The following is a 17,478-nucleotide window of genomic DNA, read 5'->3' as shown; positions in this document are numbered from 1 at the left end:
CAAAGGCTGCCGGTTCGATTCCCACATGGGCCAGTGGGCTCTCAACCACAGGTTGCCCGTTCAATTCCTCAACTCCCACAAGGGATGGTGGGCTGCGCCCCCAGCAACTAGTAACGGCAACTGGCCCTGGAGCTGAGCTGTGCCCTCCACAACTAAGACTGAAAGGACAACAACTTGAAGCTGAACGGCACCCTCCACAACTAAGATTGAAAGGACAACAACTTGACTTGGAAAAAAGTCCTGGAAGTACACACTGTTCCCCAATAAAGTCCTGTTCCCCTTCCCCAATAAAATCTTTAAAAACAATAAATAAATAGTAAAAGAAGTGTTCAAATATATTTACTAAAGTGCTCTTTGTAACAGGGAAAAATAGGAACTAAGTATCTGCCAATATTATTGATTTAATAAATTCTTGTGTGTTCTTAAATGAAATACTATGCAACCATTTCAAATCACATAGCTCACTATACACTGACATGGGAAGATTTATTACCAATTGAAAAAAAAATCAGGTTGTAGAACAGTATGCATGTTACAATTCCATTTAAGCCATATTCATAAAATTATATATTTACATAGCATTGGGATATGCACCAAAATAAGAGATTCTTAATTTCCTTCTTTAACTTTTTCTATATTTTTAAAATTAGTTTATTAGAAGTAGCATATATTATTTTTTATAATTATAAAAACAATACAGTGTGTTTAAAAGATTGCTGAATCTGCAAGGGAACTTAAAGACAGGTAAGAATTATTCTAAACCACACACATGAAAGATTATACAGAATAACTGTAAACGTAACAGTATTACAGTATTTTCACTCATAACTTTGATCTAATCTTTAGTACTTTCCCTACCCCACAAGGCACCCACACCACAATGTAGTTAGTCCCATACCTCAGTTCAATTCAGTAGGTTCTAGTCATGTGTTATGTACTAAATGAGTGAACTACAAGAAGTAGGACTTTTCAGAACCAAAAACTTCTAGCATGAGCTAAATTTTAAAGAAAACATTCTGTTATTCTCTCTTTATTTAAAATGGTAATTGCAGTATACGAGGAGCGGGGGAAACAAAAAGAAACACTGTCCTTCCCATCCTATTCCCCAGTCCTCTTTCCCAGGGGTAACCACTATTCATCTAGACCAGGGGTGTCCAAACTGCGACCCATAGGCCAACTGCAGCCCGCAATCCATTTTTAATTGGCCCACAGCAAATTCCAAAAATATATTTAATTTACTTAAATGAACCAGGTGAGGCAATATGTACTTCACCTCGAGTGAGTGGCCCAGCTGTTTGTGTATTTTACTGCACATGGCCCTTGGTGAAAAACGTTGTAAAAAGTTTGGACACCCCTGATCTAGAGGTTCTCTACACATATACCACCATTTCTTATTGAGGGAAAAGAAAAAAATCAACTCTACTTCACTACCAACTTTGTAAAAATGTCAGAAACTTCCCAGGATTAATTGTCAATTTTGTTGCATAAAGAGAATTCGACAGGTGATGATAAATAGCAGCGAACAGCCTTTCCTTCACAAACTACCGTGATTCCCTGAAAATAAGACCTAGTCGGACCATCAGCTCTAAGGCGTCTTTTAGAGCAAAAATTAATACGAGACTGGGTCTTATATTGATTTTTGCTCCAAAAGACGCCTTAGAGCTGATGGTCCGGCTAGGTCTTATTTTCGGGGAAACACGGCAGGTACTCTGTAAGTAGGACATACATTGACATAATCTTTCTTAAGTGGCTTCTTTAACTCGGAAGCTCTTGTTACACCTCTTCGTCTTACACCTCTTCCTCTGTCCTGTCTCCTCTTTCTCACCTTCCCTTCCACGCTGACTATCCCTTCCGCCTAGCACGAGGTAGGCCGTGTCAGCTGGAATAGCTCCACTCCAACAAACTGAAATCACCACTTAGGAAGTCTTTAAACACACACATTCGTGCAACTTTACAACATTAGAAATTACTGCTAACATGGACATTTCCCCCCTCTTGGAATAAAACCTATTCCCTCCAACTCACTCTTTGAGACTAATACTCTCCTAGGGTAGGCAGTCTCTAAAAAAGGCAATCAACTCACAAATTTCCAAATGGTGCATTGTGTGCATTATACAAGCTCTTTTTGAGTTGTATCTATTTTCCTCACTTCTGCTGATCTTTTAGACAATTTAAAGGCCAGTTTACAATAGGGCACTATAAATTTCAGTTGGGCACTTAATTAAGTTCATTTGGTAGTTTGTTGGTTTTTTTAATGAGGGCACAGCTCACAGTGGCCCACATGGGGATCAAACCGGCAACCTTGGTGTTATTAGCACCACACTCTAACCAACTGAGCTAACCAGCCATTCCCTGGTAGTTATTTTTTTTACAAAAGGTGACTTGGTAACTTAGTAAGGCAAAATGTGGAACTCAAAGTGACTAGAATGACTCCTCTCATTTTAAGAGAGAGTGTGTGTGTGTGTGTGTGTGTGTGTGTGTGTGTGTGAAGACTCCAGAAGAAAATCTTTTACCTTTTGTTGATGCTGAATTCTCTCTTCCTCGAGTTGCTCGGTGAGTTTTGCATTTTCCTCTAAAGCTTTCAGAAGCTGCTGGTCAGGAGCAGAGCTCTGTAGCAGGAGGTGGCTTTGTCGCTTTAGCTTGTTTTGCTCAATGAACATCTACAAAAATTAATGACAAAAACGTACCTACTGATTAACCAATCTCACATTATCTCCTCAACTGACACTGAAGCAAAGGGCAAGTATGTGAAGTTTTTATTAAAAAGTTAAAGGTAATTTCTGAATTCAATACTATAACAGTTTTAGAAGTAATGATTGCTCTGATTTCTCTCACAACTTTTACACAATCTTCAGTGCCTTTATCCCTGCCTCAACAAGGTACAAAAATGTATTCCTATACTTCCGTTTTTAATACTTTGTTACGGCTTTAAAATCCATTCATACTAACAGTAGTAGCTAATATTTATCAAAGAACTTATCATATGCCAGGTACTCAAATAAATACTTTAATTATTCCATCAATCCTATGAGTTAAATGTTTCTATTATGAGTAGCTAAAATTTTCCTAAACATTACGTGATACTCATGGCAGTAATCATTTTACATATATTATATCATCTAATCCTTAGAACAACACTGTCAAGTAGATACTATTAAATATTATCCCGTTTTTAGTATTAAGGTAACTAAAGCTCAGAGGAATTAAGCAACATTTCCAAGGACACGTTAAGTAGCAAAACCAAGATGTAAACCCAGATCTGTCTACTTTAAAAGCCCAAGCTCCTAACAACCTAAATAATCTTACCTTCTACTTACTAGACCTAAAGTTTTGTTTTAAACCAATTAGTTTTCTCCAGTGATGGAAGTAGTTAAGGAGAAGAAGGTAAAAAAAGAGAAGGGAAACGGTGTATTAATATTTATCGAGCACTTTAGTAAGCAATTCACATATACTATTTATTTAATCTCCACAACTTCATGTAATTGAAAATAACATTAGTTTCTATTCACCTGTTATTTCTTTCCCTTAATAACCTACACAAGTCAGCCAATAGGTGATCATGTTTCTGTTTTTTAAAGGACAAAGGGGGAGCAGGAGTAAGGGAAGAAATTTTCAATGTTTACTTTATACATCTGAGAATTGTTTGTATTTTTACAAAGCACATATATTCCTTTTGTAATTAAATATATCAAGTAAATCAACTTTAAAGCTCTAGACAGTAAGCTTCAAAGGGCAGAGCCCAAATTTGCCTTCTTCACCATTATATTCCCACTATCAGCACAGTGGCTGGCTTAATACAATGTTTGGTGAATGTAGTAAGGAACAAAATGTAAAAAGCTGGTACTCCTCTCGTTAAACTAAGTCATGAACCTTTTAGCCATAGTCATCTGATGAAAATCTGAGAACTTGTAAACCATGTAAAAGGAAAGATATACGGGTTCTTAAGTAGCTTTATTTTTAAAAATAGTTTTCTTCTCACTATGGTGTGAATCCAATCTAGATATTGTACAATTACTGAGCACCGTTGCAAATATTTATGCCATTAGTAACATCACTGCTCTCGCTTCCCATCCGTAAACGTCTTTCTCCTCATTCTGGGTGAATATGTCAGCATCATTGTTCCCACCAATTGCTCCCAGGTGAATAGCAGAGTAAATCATTCATTTCCATATTCCAAGTGGAATCTTGCTTCTTCCATCTATCTTCTCTGCTATTGCATGGCCTTCAAGTTTTCTTTGAGCTGCTTTGTATTCTAACAGCATTTTATAAACAACAGATGGAAAACTGAAAATGTCTCTCAAAATAAGACCCTGGCATTCAGGTCAAAAATCAGCCAACCTTTTCAGTTTTGCAATGGAGGCGTCTTCACATTAGAAAGGGGAGTAGAGACTCTCCATCCCCTTCAACAGTTTATTTAGTTCCATTATTTATATTGCTGCAGCTTCTTCCAAAGGGCTGTGACACACTCCAATTCTTTTTTTTCTTTCTTCCAAGTATTAAGAGAACAATATTTACTCACCTTTCATTAAGCTCTCTGAATAAAATGAATCATAGTATTTCAAATCAGATCTTCTTGGGCTAAACCTTTTATAGAGTTCATTGCTAGCACAGTGATATTCAAGCACAGAAAGACTCCTGCACAAAACCATAATCTGATTTTCAAATGTCATTTGCATAACCCCATGCTTTGTCTTCTTTGTATCCTGGGGATACTTCCACCGAAGAATGTTTTACATTTCCTTGGCTACTCTCCTTCAACCTACAGTATACATATAGATTCAAAATATTCATACACGATGGACATCTCATGCGGATCAGCTCCCCAGCCTGAGCTGTTACAGGTCAGCCAACTGGTACCTCATCAATTCACTGGAAACCAATCCCAGAGACATGGAACACCCAATGACTGCATGTCAACAAAGGTAAGCCGGAACATGAGCCGCTCAGAGCTTATCTCTCGCTGGTGAAAGGACGCGATAACGGATGTACAACATGGCAATGTTTTCACAGCAAGTGGAAGAATCAGCTCATATAATGACAGCACTCTAAGGTAGCCAAAGAGAAAGACTAATACCATGGCACCTGCTATTTGAGATGCCATATCAAGATGAACCTAGATTCGTTCATAAGGCTATCTGAAACATCGAAAAATCCTACGCTCAAGCTCAACTTTCCATCACAAGTTGTAGGTATCCCTAAAGAAAATTTCTTTCCCCTATGTAGCATATTAGAGTTTACAAAATACCTTTGAAAAAATCATGCCATTTGAATTTAAAATCCACTTGGTTAGGTGGGTATCATCACCCATTTTACAGACAGTGAAAGTGACGCCCCAAGAGGCTAAGGGACTGCTTTAAGGTAATTTGAACCCGCATCTTCCGACACCGACTTCGGTGAACCTGATACTATTGCACAGCTGCCTCCCTAAATCAGCTGATCCTTCATTCAAAGTAATGTTATAATTCAACCTTAATATTTTGGTGTGTCATCTGCAATGTTCTTTTCAAAATGAAAAACGAGGTCTCTACAAGAAACTTACCTCTTGTGCAAAGGATTCGGCTTTCTTTCGAAGGTCCTTCTCCAGTTCCAAGTTTACCTGCATTTCCTCATACTCTTCTACTGCTAGCATGGACACTTAAGAAGACAAGGAGAAGAAAACAAGCAATATGCCACACAGATTATCAGGAATATGGATGAAAAAGTGTGGAAAGATTCTTTATACAGACATATGAGCACCCACAACCACTGTTGGTTGGAATATAAATTGATGAAACCTTTTTGGAGGGCAATCAGAGTCAAAAATCTAAAATTATTCATACTCTTTGACTCAACGATTCCACTTTTAGAAATGTATTTATTCTCCTAAAAGAAAAAAATCATAAAAATATATATTTAGTTGCTGGGATGCTCTCTGCCCTGTTGCTGAAAATAGTAAAATAATCTAGAAGGTCCAACAAGGAAGGATCAGTGAAGTATGGTATGTACAAGAAATATTATTCTGCCATCAAAATTATATCACAGAAGTGTATTTACTGAATGCAAAGGCATTCATAATTTTTTGAATGAGTTCATTTTTGTTTTTTAAAAGCCACATACAAAACATATCCACAAGGCATTCCACAGAAGACAAGACATGTCTGAAAGGCCAATAAATATGTGGTAAGGTACTCACCTTCATTAGTAATCGGGGAAATGGAAAGTAAAAACCTTAAAAGGCAACTGGCAAAAGTTAAAAAGTACGTATCAAATTTGGAGAGGACAGAGAACACTGGGAACAAATACACGGCTAACAGGAGTCTAAACTCATAAATCTGTTTAAAAACTAATTTGGCATTACGTAGTGAAATTGAAGATAAAATTTTACATTTGGCATATATCTTAGTGAAACTCTTAGACACGTGCGCTAGGAGACATGTGTAAGAATTTTCCTAATAGCATGACCTGGAATAGCAAAAAACTGGAAAAAACTCAAATGTCCACCAAAAAGGACACTGGAAAATGAATTTTGGTATAAACACAACGACACATTATACAGCAGTGAAAACAGACATACCAGAGCAAAGCCCAACAACCTCACAAACACAGAAAGCTACAGAAGGGCATATGCAAAATGATACCATTTATACAAGGTTCAAAAACATGCAAAATTACACAATATGCTGTCTGGGGATACATATGGATTTGGCAAAGCTATAAACAAATGATAAAAATCCAAGGGAAGGGTACGAGTAGAAAGGCATGTTCAGGGGTTTGTAAGCTATCCATGGGTAAAGACGAAATTCTTTTGCTATTATTTTCTTTGTCTTCCATATAGGTGATAAACATATTTAACAAGCAATGTAATGTGTATCTAAGGTTTGTTTTTTTTTACGATTGGAAAAATATACACTAAAATGTTAATAGTACTTATCTCTGGACTGGAAAAATGGAGATTATTTTTTTCCTTTTCCTATATGAATCTATACTCTCCATCAAAAAAAGCGTATTAGCTGAATAAAAAGAAAAACATGTGTTCTTTTTAAGTGTTTTCCCTGTTTACAAAGAAGGGACCCAGCCTTAGATCCATTCCGGCCCAGAGTCAGAGCTTTGCATGAAAGAGTTCCCGTAGGGCAGAAATTTTCAAAGGGAAGGTCCCAGCAAAGAAAAGCAATACAAGTGCAACCTTCTGAGATTTTGTGGCCTATTGTGTTACATATATAGACAGAGCAGAGGGAGCCATGAAGCCGCCGTTAGAAACTAGGCACAACACAGGCAGGTATCACATCAGTCTCTCCATCTGCTTCTGGCGAGGCCCTTTCAATCCTGAGCTGCGTCATATCAATAAAGGCTTCCTAATGGCTGCTTCCACACAGTGTTTGGCCAGGGCACTTCAGTCCTAACTGACTAAGGACGGGTTTGCTGCTGTAATGACATAGAATTTCAAACGCTACACTCTGGAAATCTACTGCCTACTCGGAGGAAAGGCTGAGAGTTGTATGCAAGTAAAGCCATGTAAGTGGTGGTTTGTGATGTGAATTATAGGTCCCTGGGCACTAAATGATGTTCAAACCTACTTAAAAAAGAAATTTCATGGAGAAAACCCAGAAAACGATGACTTATGAAGAAACCCTGGGCAAGATAATTCACTCTCTTTTCTATGTCCAAAATACTGTAATAAAAAGTTAATTTTCGCATGTCCTGGTCCTTTTTACTTGGATGTTAAAAGAAATTAGGTTGGTCCTGGTCATGTATTTATTTATATAATCTCTCTCTCTCTTCCTAGACGGGGGGGCTCTCGGAAGGCAAGATCCATGTGACTAACCTTTGCAGAATGCTGTTTCTAGCACAGGAGGGCATTAAGACTGAAAATTCCTCTACACCATTTCCATATTCTTAAAGGTAGAAAGAACTGAGAAAACGTTACAATCTCGTGCATCTCCCACAATTAACTACAAGACCCCTTATTTGTTCAAAAATCTCCAGTCATGAAGAATGCCAAGATGGAGAATTACTGTGAACAACAGGGAAAGCCCTATGTTGGAAAGAAGAAAGAGAATGGCTGAGGCAAAAAATAAAAAGAGAGAACAAAGAGCAAAATAAGTCCCCTCCCTTAGAATTATGTTTGCAGAACTAAAATTTGGCATCACTCCCTTGTTCTAAAGCAGGGGACACAGAAACAGCCCCTTCAGGCTTGATGCTGTTTTACAACAAGTAACATCAAACTACAGTTTTCTCTAGAAGCTGCCTTTGGAGAAATTTCCTTCTCACCAGGCAACCAGGTCTGCTTCTCCTGATCAATAAATTCATTTTTATGTGATTCATATAAATGATCATGAATTTGTGAGATGATGAGAGCATCCTACTGACCCCTACATAGCTCAGAGCCGGATTTCAGGTACTCCGGCAAGAAACGTGTAAGACCTCAGAGGAAGTACGCACTCTGTATTTCAATATATACTCTACCTTCCCTTTGTCGCATTTTCCATAGCCTCTTAATTTAAAATTTTGTCGTATCATGTAGCATGTATTTATGCAGATAAACTAATCTCTTCTGAAGAGAGGTTTACTAAATAGCCAACCAAATACATAAAGATTGCCGGGATAGCCAGTTTGGTTATGGTCCCAAGATATATGAGGGGCAGACTAGTATCAAGGTTTTAAGTTTCAAAATGGGTGTGTCATGAGTGCCTTAAAGTAATGTCCCAAGACTCAACGGTGGGTGATAAAATAGAAATGAGAGCGACTCGTTAGAAGTTAGGAAAACAAACTATAGGAGAAGACTTGCTACAAAAATCTTTGGGCACAGATATAAAGCAACACAATAAAATATATAAACAAAACAAATTACATATATACCAGAGAAAAAAAGACTGGAAACACGTACCTCTATTGCATTTTTCTAAGACTTTCCTCTGTTCAAGGACTTCTGAATTTAAAACATCTTTTTCTTGTTTGACTTTATTAACCTAAAAATGTGAGTTTTTTTGGGGGGAGAAAACACCCAAAATTGTAAAACGTAACATGATAATATGTAATACTCAAAATTGCTGTTCAACTTTCAACAAGAAGCTAACAATTTAAGGTAGTAATTGGTTTCACTGTGTTAGCCTTTTATTCAAGCTCTTCTTAAAGCCTCAAAAGTAGCTATTAAAGTTAGGATGTAAATTTGGTCGAGTTCATTTACATAATCCTTATTGGCATTGACCTTGGGCCCTAAACATGGTAGTGTTCTAGCTGGTTGGTGTACATGACTGATAGTTTTAGTGCCAAAATCCAACTAGAGGGCACCCAGAAAACACATGAACCATTTAGTCAGAGATTTCATATCCAATTTTGGTATTCATTTTAAGCTTTGATAGGTGGCTTAAGTAAAACAGACATGAATTTTTAAAATAAAAGAGCTTCAACTTTGATACCTTTTGGCTTAAACAAAATATGTATGATAATCTTCCCCCAAACCTTAAATATCTGAAGTAATTTTTGGCATCTCTCAATAGAAGAGAATATCATAGGATAGTTAAAAACAAAAAAGTAAAGCTACGTGTATCAAAGTAGATAAATCTCAAATGTTATGTGGAATTTAAAAAGTTGGTACACTTTATAGTTTAAAAACACTCAAAATGCTATGTATTGCACTACAAATACATGCACTGGAATGATAAAATCCAAGTTCAGAATAACGGTTGTTAGTGGAAATAGGGCAGGGAATGAGGAGAATGCAATTATGGAGAGAAAGACTACCATAATATTGTATGTATTAAGCTAGATAGTAGGCAGATGGATGTTCATTATTTTGTTTTTTATACTTTTCAGATATCTGAAATAGTCATAATAATTTCTGAAATGGCTTCTAATAACACCTCTAAGTGGAAGGAGAGAATCATCAATAAATAATCATAATTGACGAACAGAGTGCATCAAAATGTGTTCCTTGTCTCTTTCCTATGGTTACACTCAAGAAACAAATTAAGACAATGATCCTGAAAGGGACTCTGAATCCATCAGCACTTCCAGATAGGCTGTGAACTGATTTCTTTTAGTATAAGCTGTGTTTTGCTTTGGGTTTCAATTAGTAACTGCTATACACTGTCCAGCATGAATGCATCTCCAATATATCATCATCCTTCTTCCCATTAGGATGTTTTGCCACAATAAGGCAAAGCAATGGGGGCGGGAGGTTGGTGGGCACCGCTTCCCAACCTTTTCCACATTATGGCCCCTAAGAAAAATGATAATATGTGTATGGGAAATGGGTAATTGGAGGAGGCTGTTCGCCGAAGGGATCGATAGCTCGGCATCCTTGTAAGCCCTCCGAGGAATATCAAGCACATGTGCACATCAGTTGGGAAGCTCTGGGCTACAGAATCTGAAAACCACTGACGCAAGTGAAATCGAGGATGCAAAGGCAGATCCTTGAAGCCTCGTGCAAAGGAAGGCAATTATGTACTCCTGCTCTTAAAGGCAATTGACAAGGAAAAAGGAAAAGATTCTCCAAATACCCAGTTGAACCCATTTTACCATCTACCTATCACATAGGTCTACGTGGGAGGTATGGGATATAGCCTTTTCCAACCGAGCCAGCCATCCACTGAAGAAGCAAAATACTTCTTCAGCAGCAGCAATAAAGTGTATGATTTAAATTGCAGGTATTCTTACAAATTTGCCTTATATAGTGAATTATGAGGGGCAAGAGGGGACACGCCAACGCTATTTTAGTGTTTTACTTCTTGAGCTAGGTAGTGGGTATATGAATGTTCATAATCTCATTTTCTAGACCATTTTATATATCTGAAATACTGGGGAAAGGGCAGAGTAAAATTGGAACATGGTTCTCAAGTCAGAAATTAGCTTCCGATACCAAGTTGCTAACATGGCCGGTCCCCAAACACCTTGGAAAAACAGAAGGCTTTGCATTTCAGGCCTAAGATACATACTTCTTCAATTACTTCTACAAGTTTGCTTTTCAGATTTTCCAACTCAATGGCTAATATCTTCTTTTCCTCCTGAACAGACACGATTTGATCTCGAAGTTCTGCATTTGTACAAAAAAAAAATACAAATAAACCTATTTTTAAAAGAAGAAATCAATGTTCTCGAAAGAATTGAACATGCCTATCCAAGTGCCGCTTATGGTCAAGGTTGTTTAACCTTGAATGAAGAAGCAAAGGGCAATGGAAATCTCACTTCTGTGCCCCCCAACTCAGCCATAGTTATGGGTAATTTTTATCAGGCAATCTCATGATGTTAAATGTCGCAGATCATATTTTCTTCGCATTCTATCAAACCCACATTTGAGAAAACGATCTGGCATTTAGGAGTAAAATTTTTTAAGCTCTCAGTAAAACAAATTAAAGCATTGTATTAATTTCTTTTTTATTTTATAATGGTCATGGGCTCTTGTTACAATACAATATAAACAACTGAGCAGTTCATAATTTGGAGATTTTGATTTGAAGAAAAAAATCCTGATTTGCTGCCAACTTATAGCCCTTAAACATTATTTGAACTGACTCAAAATACAACCTATTTGAAAAAGGGTTAATTCTAGTAATTTTCCCTCCAGAGTTGTGGGTGTTTTGTTTCTTAATTTAGTTATTTCTTATTACTGGAGTTTAGTGAAAATTGTGTTACTAGAATAAAAATATTAGCAAATGTCTAAGTGCAAAAGCTTCTGGTGTTAAAATTACTTTTACCATGCAAATGTTAAAATACATATATATGGATTAGCACAGATAACACCTAGGCTTATGGTTTTGCCACTTAGTTTTCAACTACTTTTAATTTCTTACCCTTCCCCAAGGAAAATAAGAAACTGCTGTGTGGTTATTTACAAATTAAATCAAACTTTTTACATAAATCCAGCTTAAAGGAGTTCTCAGAGATTTATTTCAAAATCACTTTCTCTACTGGCTGGCTAATCCTAAAAGAAGAACAAGAGCCCATACCATTCAAAACCTAACAGAAGGGAGAATTATGAACAACAACAAAAAATTATTTAAACTTCTCTCTCCCCACCAACATAAATATCATGTGGTTTTAGGTTAAGGGAGTAAAGGGTCAGGTAAAGATGACGTTCTTTATATAGTCACCCCTTGATTTTCATGAGGATTGGTTCCAGGACCCCCGCAGATCCCAAACTGTTTATATAAGTTCCTTATGTAAACTGGCATAGTGATTGCACACAACTTAACCACGCCCTCCTGTACAGGTTAAATCATCTCCAGATATGATACCTAAGACAATATCAATGCTATGTAAATAGTTGTTATACTGTATTATATAGGAAATGACCCCCCAAAAAAAAAGTCTGTACATGTTCAGTAAAGATAAACCATCGTACGCCTAACACCCACAGTACACGTCGGCCACAACGTAACATTTTTTCCCTGAATATTTTTGACCCATGGTTCGTTGAATCCGTGGATGTAGAACCCGTATATATGGCGGGCTCACAGTACTTACTTCTTTATACTTCCAATTGAAGTGCTGTCTACCAAACAAACTAATGAGTCCTGCTTCTGTCATGTGCCCCAACAGTTATTGACCCAAAACCTGCTCTCCTACATCTTTAACATAAACAATGTGTGTCTATATATATATGAATCAAATTAATGTGTATTTAATGAATGGGTCATGGGATCTTGCCTAACAGCACTTCTTGCTGGCCAACACAGTTACTGAATACTGCACACTGCTTACAGCTCCTTGCCTCAATCAGATGAGAGGTCCTTGGAGGACAGACGACAAGCAATTTAGGAAGGAATCTTCCCCAAAGATGCCTACAGAGAAGCAGGCAATCAGAAGGCGTGGACTGGATACATCTGTACTCATCCTTTCATTCATTTCATCAAAACTATCTTAACACCTAGTCCATGTTCTTAAGGAGTTTATAGGCTAACTGGCTGCTTGGCAAGACAAGGCTTTCAAAAGTGCCTACTCCCAAGCAAGAAAGCAACTCATCAAGCACAGATGTCTTACCCTATCACAGTTCTTAACCACTCCCATTTGAATCCAAATTTTTTCGAGGGCATCAGTATTTTTTTTAAAGGTCTCATGTGAATCCAGTGTGCAACCAGGGGTGGGAAACATCACAACGATGCTCAGTAAGGAAGCCACGAGTCCCACCTTTGATTTGCTTCTGACACTGCACGGAGACACAACTCTCAGCAGCCCCGTCGGCGTCTGTAGCCGGATCTTCATCGATGTTGATCTCTTCAGTTATTACATCCGGTCCCAGCTTGGCCATGTACAACATGCTGATCCTTTTCAAAGTCTTATTTTCTTTATTTAGCTAACGCAAAATACAAAAACGGTTCATTTTGACAGTAGTCAAATGCATGTCTGAGATTTTTAAACAATAGACTAAGTGTATTTTGTTTGTTTTTTTTTTTTGTCTTACATATTCCTCAACATTCACAGCATGAAAGAACAATTAGAAGATTCATTAAGTAAGGTTTTACTTACACGCCTTAATATTAAACTTATTACTTTAAGTAAAACCTGATGCCGGGATTATAGCCAGCAGCATGTGAAAATGCTAGTTACAACTGATAGGAAAAATAAGAATTAAAATAAAACACCAGCATAGAGGATACCAAATATCAAGTTGATTGTCTTAATTAAGGCACTTTATTTCAAGTGAATGTTTTCTTTGATGCTGTGCCATGAACACCTGTTAAATGTTTGCTCTATTGTGGACACTGCCAATCCTTTCCATTGTTCTACCTGATTTCTGTGGAACTGCCACGTTTCCCCAAAACACACCTTATCCCTCTGGCCACAGCTAATTAGTTCAGGGATTAGGTACATGACCCAAGCTCGGTCAATCACATCCTTTCTCTAGAAATCTGGAGGCTGGAACAGAGAGATGAGTTCCTTTCCATACATCCGGATGTACAAAAGCTGTAGGCAACCACATTCCACCACTGAATTGAGGGACAGAAGAAGGTAGCCTGAAGCAAAGCCAAAATGGAGCTGAGGTGTAGAGCGAGGCAAGAAAAGCAAAGGAGATAAGGCTTCCCACAGGGCTCCAGCCCATTCCTGTAACGCTCCTAGCTCACGGATTCTAGGGACTCTCCAATCCCTCTGTAACAAATTCTACTTTTGTTTCTTTTCTTGCTGAAGCTATAATAGTTCAAGATGTGTTTTTATCTGTACAGAGAGTTCTAATAATATACAATAGAAAGAAGTTCAAGATATGTTTCCATTATCTCTATAAAAAGAATCTGAATACGTAACAGAGAAAAGGAATCCTAATTAATGTATCTGTTATTCCTTAATGTAGAAATGAGTTGGTTTTTAGTTACTCTGCTATCATTGCCTTCTTTAGTTCATGTGTTTACGTGCATGTAAGTGTAAGGACAAAGCACACACAAAGACTGCACGTGGTCTCAAGTCCACAGGAAGAAAATAGGCTTTGCTTATGTTTTCTCAAGACTAAGAAATGAAAGGTTTTCTCTTATTTGAGCCTATGGAAGTATTTAGAAGATTGATTTCTCTAGTGTAAAATATAAGATATAGAAATGCAAATGTTATTTCCTTTGTTAAACGCCACTGGTCATCAAGTTCTGAATTAATAATTGGCATTGGAAATAAATACAAACAGAAACACAATTCCTTGGCAAGCAAACTGCCCTTCCCTACTGTAAACCTTACACCAGAATAAGATGTTTAGTCTGGTATTTGTCGGGCTTTGGCCCTTCACTTGTGATAATTGGGATCCCTCAGGGTTTCTCTTAGGGAAAGACCAGCCCATTTCAATCTGGGAGACTGAATGAAGTCTTACCCCAATAATTGTGAATCTAAACATATCTCAAGTAGCTTGGTCTGGAGCACAAGAGGTTTCCCTGAGCTCTCTGGAGAATCAGGAAGAATCTCTTAGAAATGGCTATGAACCCTTCAATGGATTCTTCCTGGGAAGTCTGGTGAGCCATATTTAGGGAATCAGACACAGCCTTTCATTCCCCGTCCCTAGCCCACTGCTCCAGCTTCTAGCTCCCCAGGTTACGTTACAGGATCAGGAATAAGGCACGAGGCCCATGATTTCCCAACCCCTCTTCCTAAAAATGGAAAATTCAAGTAAGCACTGTGGGGGACGGAGCGTGTTTTGAACCCTGAATGCTAGAGCACAACACTAGAGGCTCAAAGATCCTTATCGATTCTCAAACAATGCCATCTTTTCTGAATGTTAGGGAAAACATATGAATTGAAGAAACAAGTGAAAAAACTCAAGACTTAATTTGTAATTCTGCCTCCTAATATTTAAACTAATTTTTTTCCAACTCTTCCCATTAGAATCTCTAGAGATCTTTTTAAAAATCCCAATGCACAGACCCTCACCAGACCAAAATCTCGGGCAGTGGGGCCCAGCATAGTACTTTTTCAGAGCCTCCCATGTGATTCTAATGTATATCAATACTGAGAATCACTGACATAGAGTAATGCCATGCTTTAGCACATACATTTAGTATAAAATAAGAATAGCAAGAGTTAAGAACCAACTTGGCAATCAAATTGTCTCTGTTTCTAGAAAAACTTAATCTTTTAGTGTCACAGTTTTCTCATCAGCAAACTAAGGATACAAATAGTCTCTACCTATAATAGGAAGATAAAATGAGGTATTACATATACAGTGTTTAATGCAGTGACCGACAGTAAAAATTTAGTGTTAGCTACTAAAAGTTTTGTTTGTGTATCTAGTTTTCCTTTGGAAATCTTTTATCAGCTAGTTTTCTTCAATCAAGGTATTCATTTGTGCCTTTTTTATTTCCTCCAGGATACTTCTGAAAAAATTAAAATATTAATTTTTGCGATCTGGTGCTTAATATATTACACTTCTCCAGGCTACCATCATCACAGTAATACTTAAAACCCTGATAGTTAGGAGTTCTGCCCTCAAAAATAGTTTGATGCCTCATCAAACGGGGAACCAAAATGCACTAGCTACTCTCTGGCTGCAATACAACGACTCTTTTTAACGTTACTAACTCAAGAAAAAGGGACAGAAAATGTCAAGTCTTTTCTGAAACATCGCTTTCACATTTTGAAAGAAATGGAAGATTTATATGCATACAATCTTATGACTATGCTAACTGAATGAACACGTTTGGAAACTCTGAATTCACAAATTTTGGCTATTTCGTTGCAGTTATCATTCATCAAGTTATATAGGTTAATGACATGCTTTTTTTTTTTTTGGAGCCTCTAAGTCACAAGGCAAAAATAAATATTTTATAATCCTACAGAATCTTTTATATTCCAATTTAAATGGGGTTTTTATATTGCACACAGTTTAATAAATATTTAAAGATACAAAATAAGAAAGTTGAACAGATTTGGACCATATGGTTTAATGAACTGGTTGGTCTACAGTAATCAGTTTAACCTACACATTTTAACAAGGCAAAGTATCCATATTTGCTTTTAAGAAAATTATGCAGTCAAATTGCCTTATAAGAATTAAACATTCCATCTGTCATTAATTTGAGAGCAAAGACTTAGAAAAATCAGAATTAATTTACAGAAACTTTACTGTTCAGAAAATGGAACCTACTTTCAAAAATGACAGTGATGCATGGATGGAACTTGAAATGCTCATGCTAAGAAAAATGAGTTAGACAGCAAAAGTTGAGAACCATACGATTTCACTCGTGTGAAATATAAAACTGAAAGCAACAAACGAAAAAGACAAACAAACAAGCAAAAACTCATAGACATGGGCAACAGTTTAGCAGTTACTAGAGGGAAAGGCAGGTAGGGCAGGTAGAAGAAGGTAAAGGGGGTCCAATATATACTGAAGGAAGGTGATTTGACTTTGGGTGGTGAACACACAATGCAATATATGGATGTTGTTTTACAGAATTGTACACTTGAAGCCTATATAATTTTATTAAGCAATGTCACCCCAATCAATTTAATAAAAAGGAAAATAAAAAACTGCATGCTAGATATGAGCTAGGAAAAAAGAAAACTAACAATGATGGGGCAGACGGGTGGCTCAGTTGGTTAGAACGCGAGCTCTGGGCAACAGGGCTGCTGGTTCGATTCCTACATGCGCCAGCGAGCTGCGCCCTCTGCAACTAGAATGAAGTTAATGAGCTCCCAGGTAGCTAGATGGCTCAGATGGTTGGAGCGCGGGCTCTCAACCACAAGGTTGCTGGTTCGACTCCTCGACTCCCGCAAGGGATGGTGGGCTGCGCCCCCTGCAACTAACAATGGTGACTGGACCTGAAGCTGACCTGCGCCCTCCACAACTAAGACTGAAAGGACAACAACTTGAAGCTGAATGGCACCCTCTACAACTAAGATTGAAAGGAGACAACGACTTGACTTGGAAAAGTCCTGGAAGTACACACTGTTCCCCAATAAAGTCCTGTTCCCTTTCCCCAATAAAATCTTTAAAAAAAAAAATGACAATGATACCTAACTCACGATGTGCTATTATCATGTATTGACCACACATGATGAAGTTTCTAAACTTTGCATTCAATCAAAGCTGTA

General features: G+C 37.5%; 1 protein-coding gene across 5 annotated transcripts in view; it reads right to left on the bottom strand.

Moving 5' to 3' along the window:
* The window catches only part of SHTN1 (shootin 1), a 98,845-nt gene that overhangs the window by 48,091 nt on the left and 33,276 nt on the right, over positions 1–17,478 (bottom strand). For all 5 annotated transcript variants that reach the window (XM_081074995.1, XM_081074999.1, XM_081074996.1 and 2 more), the window contains exons 5-9: positions 13,105–13,270; positions 10,914–11,011; positions 8,864–8,945; positions 5,540–5,634; positions 2,514–2,660 (exon numbers count right to left, since the gene is read on the bottom strand). In XM_081074995.1, the coding sequence (XP_080931121.1) occupies positions 2,514–2,660; positions 5,540–5,634; positions 8,864–8,945; positions 10,914–11,011; positions 13,105–13,270 (588 nt within the window). The remainder of the gene's footprint in view (positions 1–2,513; positions 2,661–5,539; positions 5,635–8,863; positions 8,946–10,913; positions 11,012–13,104; positions 13,271–17,478) is intronic.

This window comes from Rhinolophus hipposideros (assembly GCF_964194185.1).
Source record: "Rhinolophus hipposideros genome assembly, chromosome: 15".
NCBI lineage: Eukaryota > Metazoa > Chordata > Mammalia > Chiroptera > Rhinolophidae > Rhinolophus > Rhinolophus hipposideros.
Note: the sequence above shows the minus strand (reverse complement) of the source record. Positions and strands in the feature narration are given on the sequence as shown.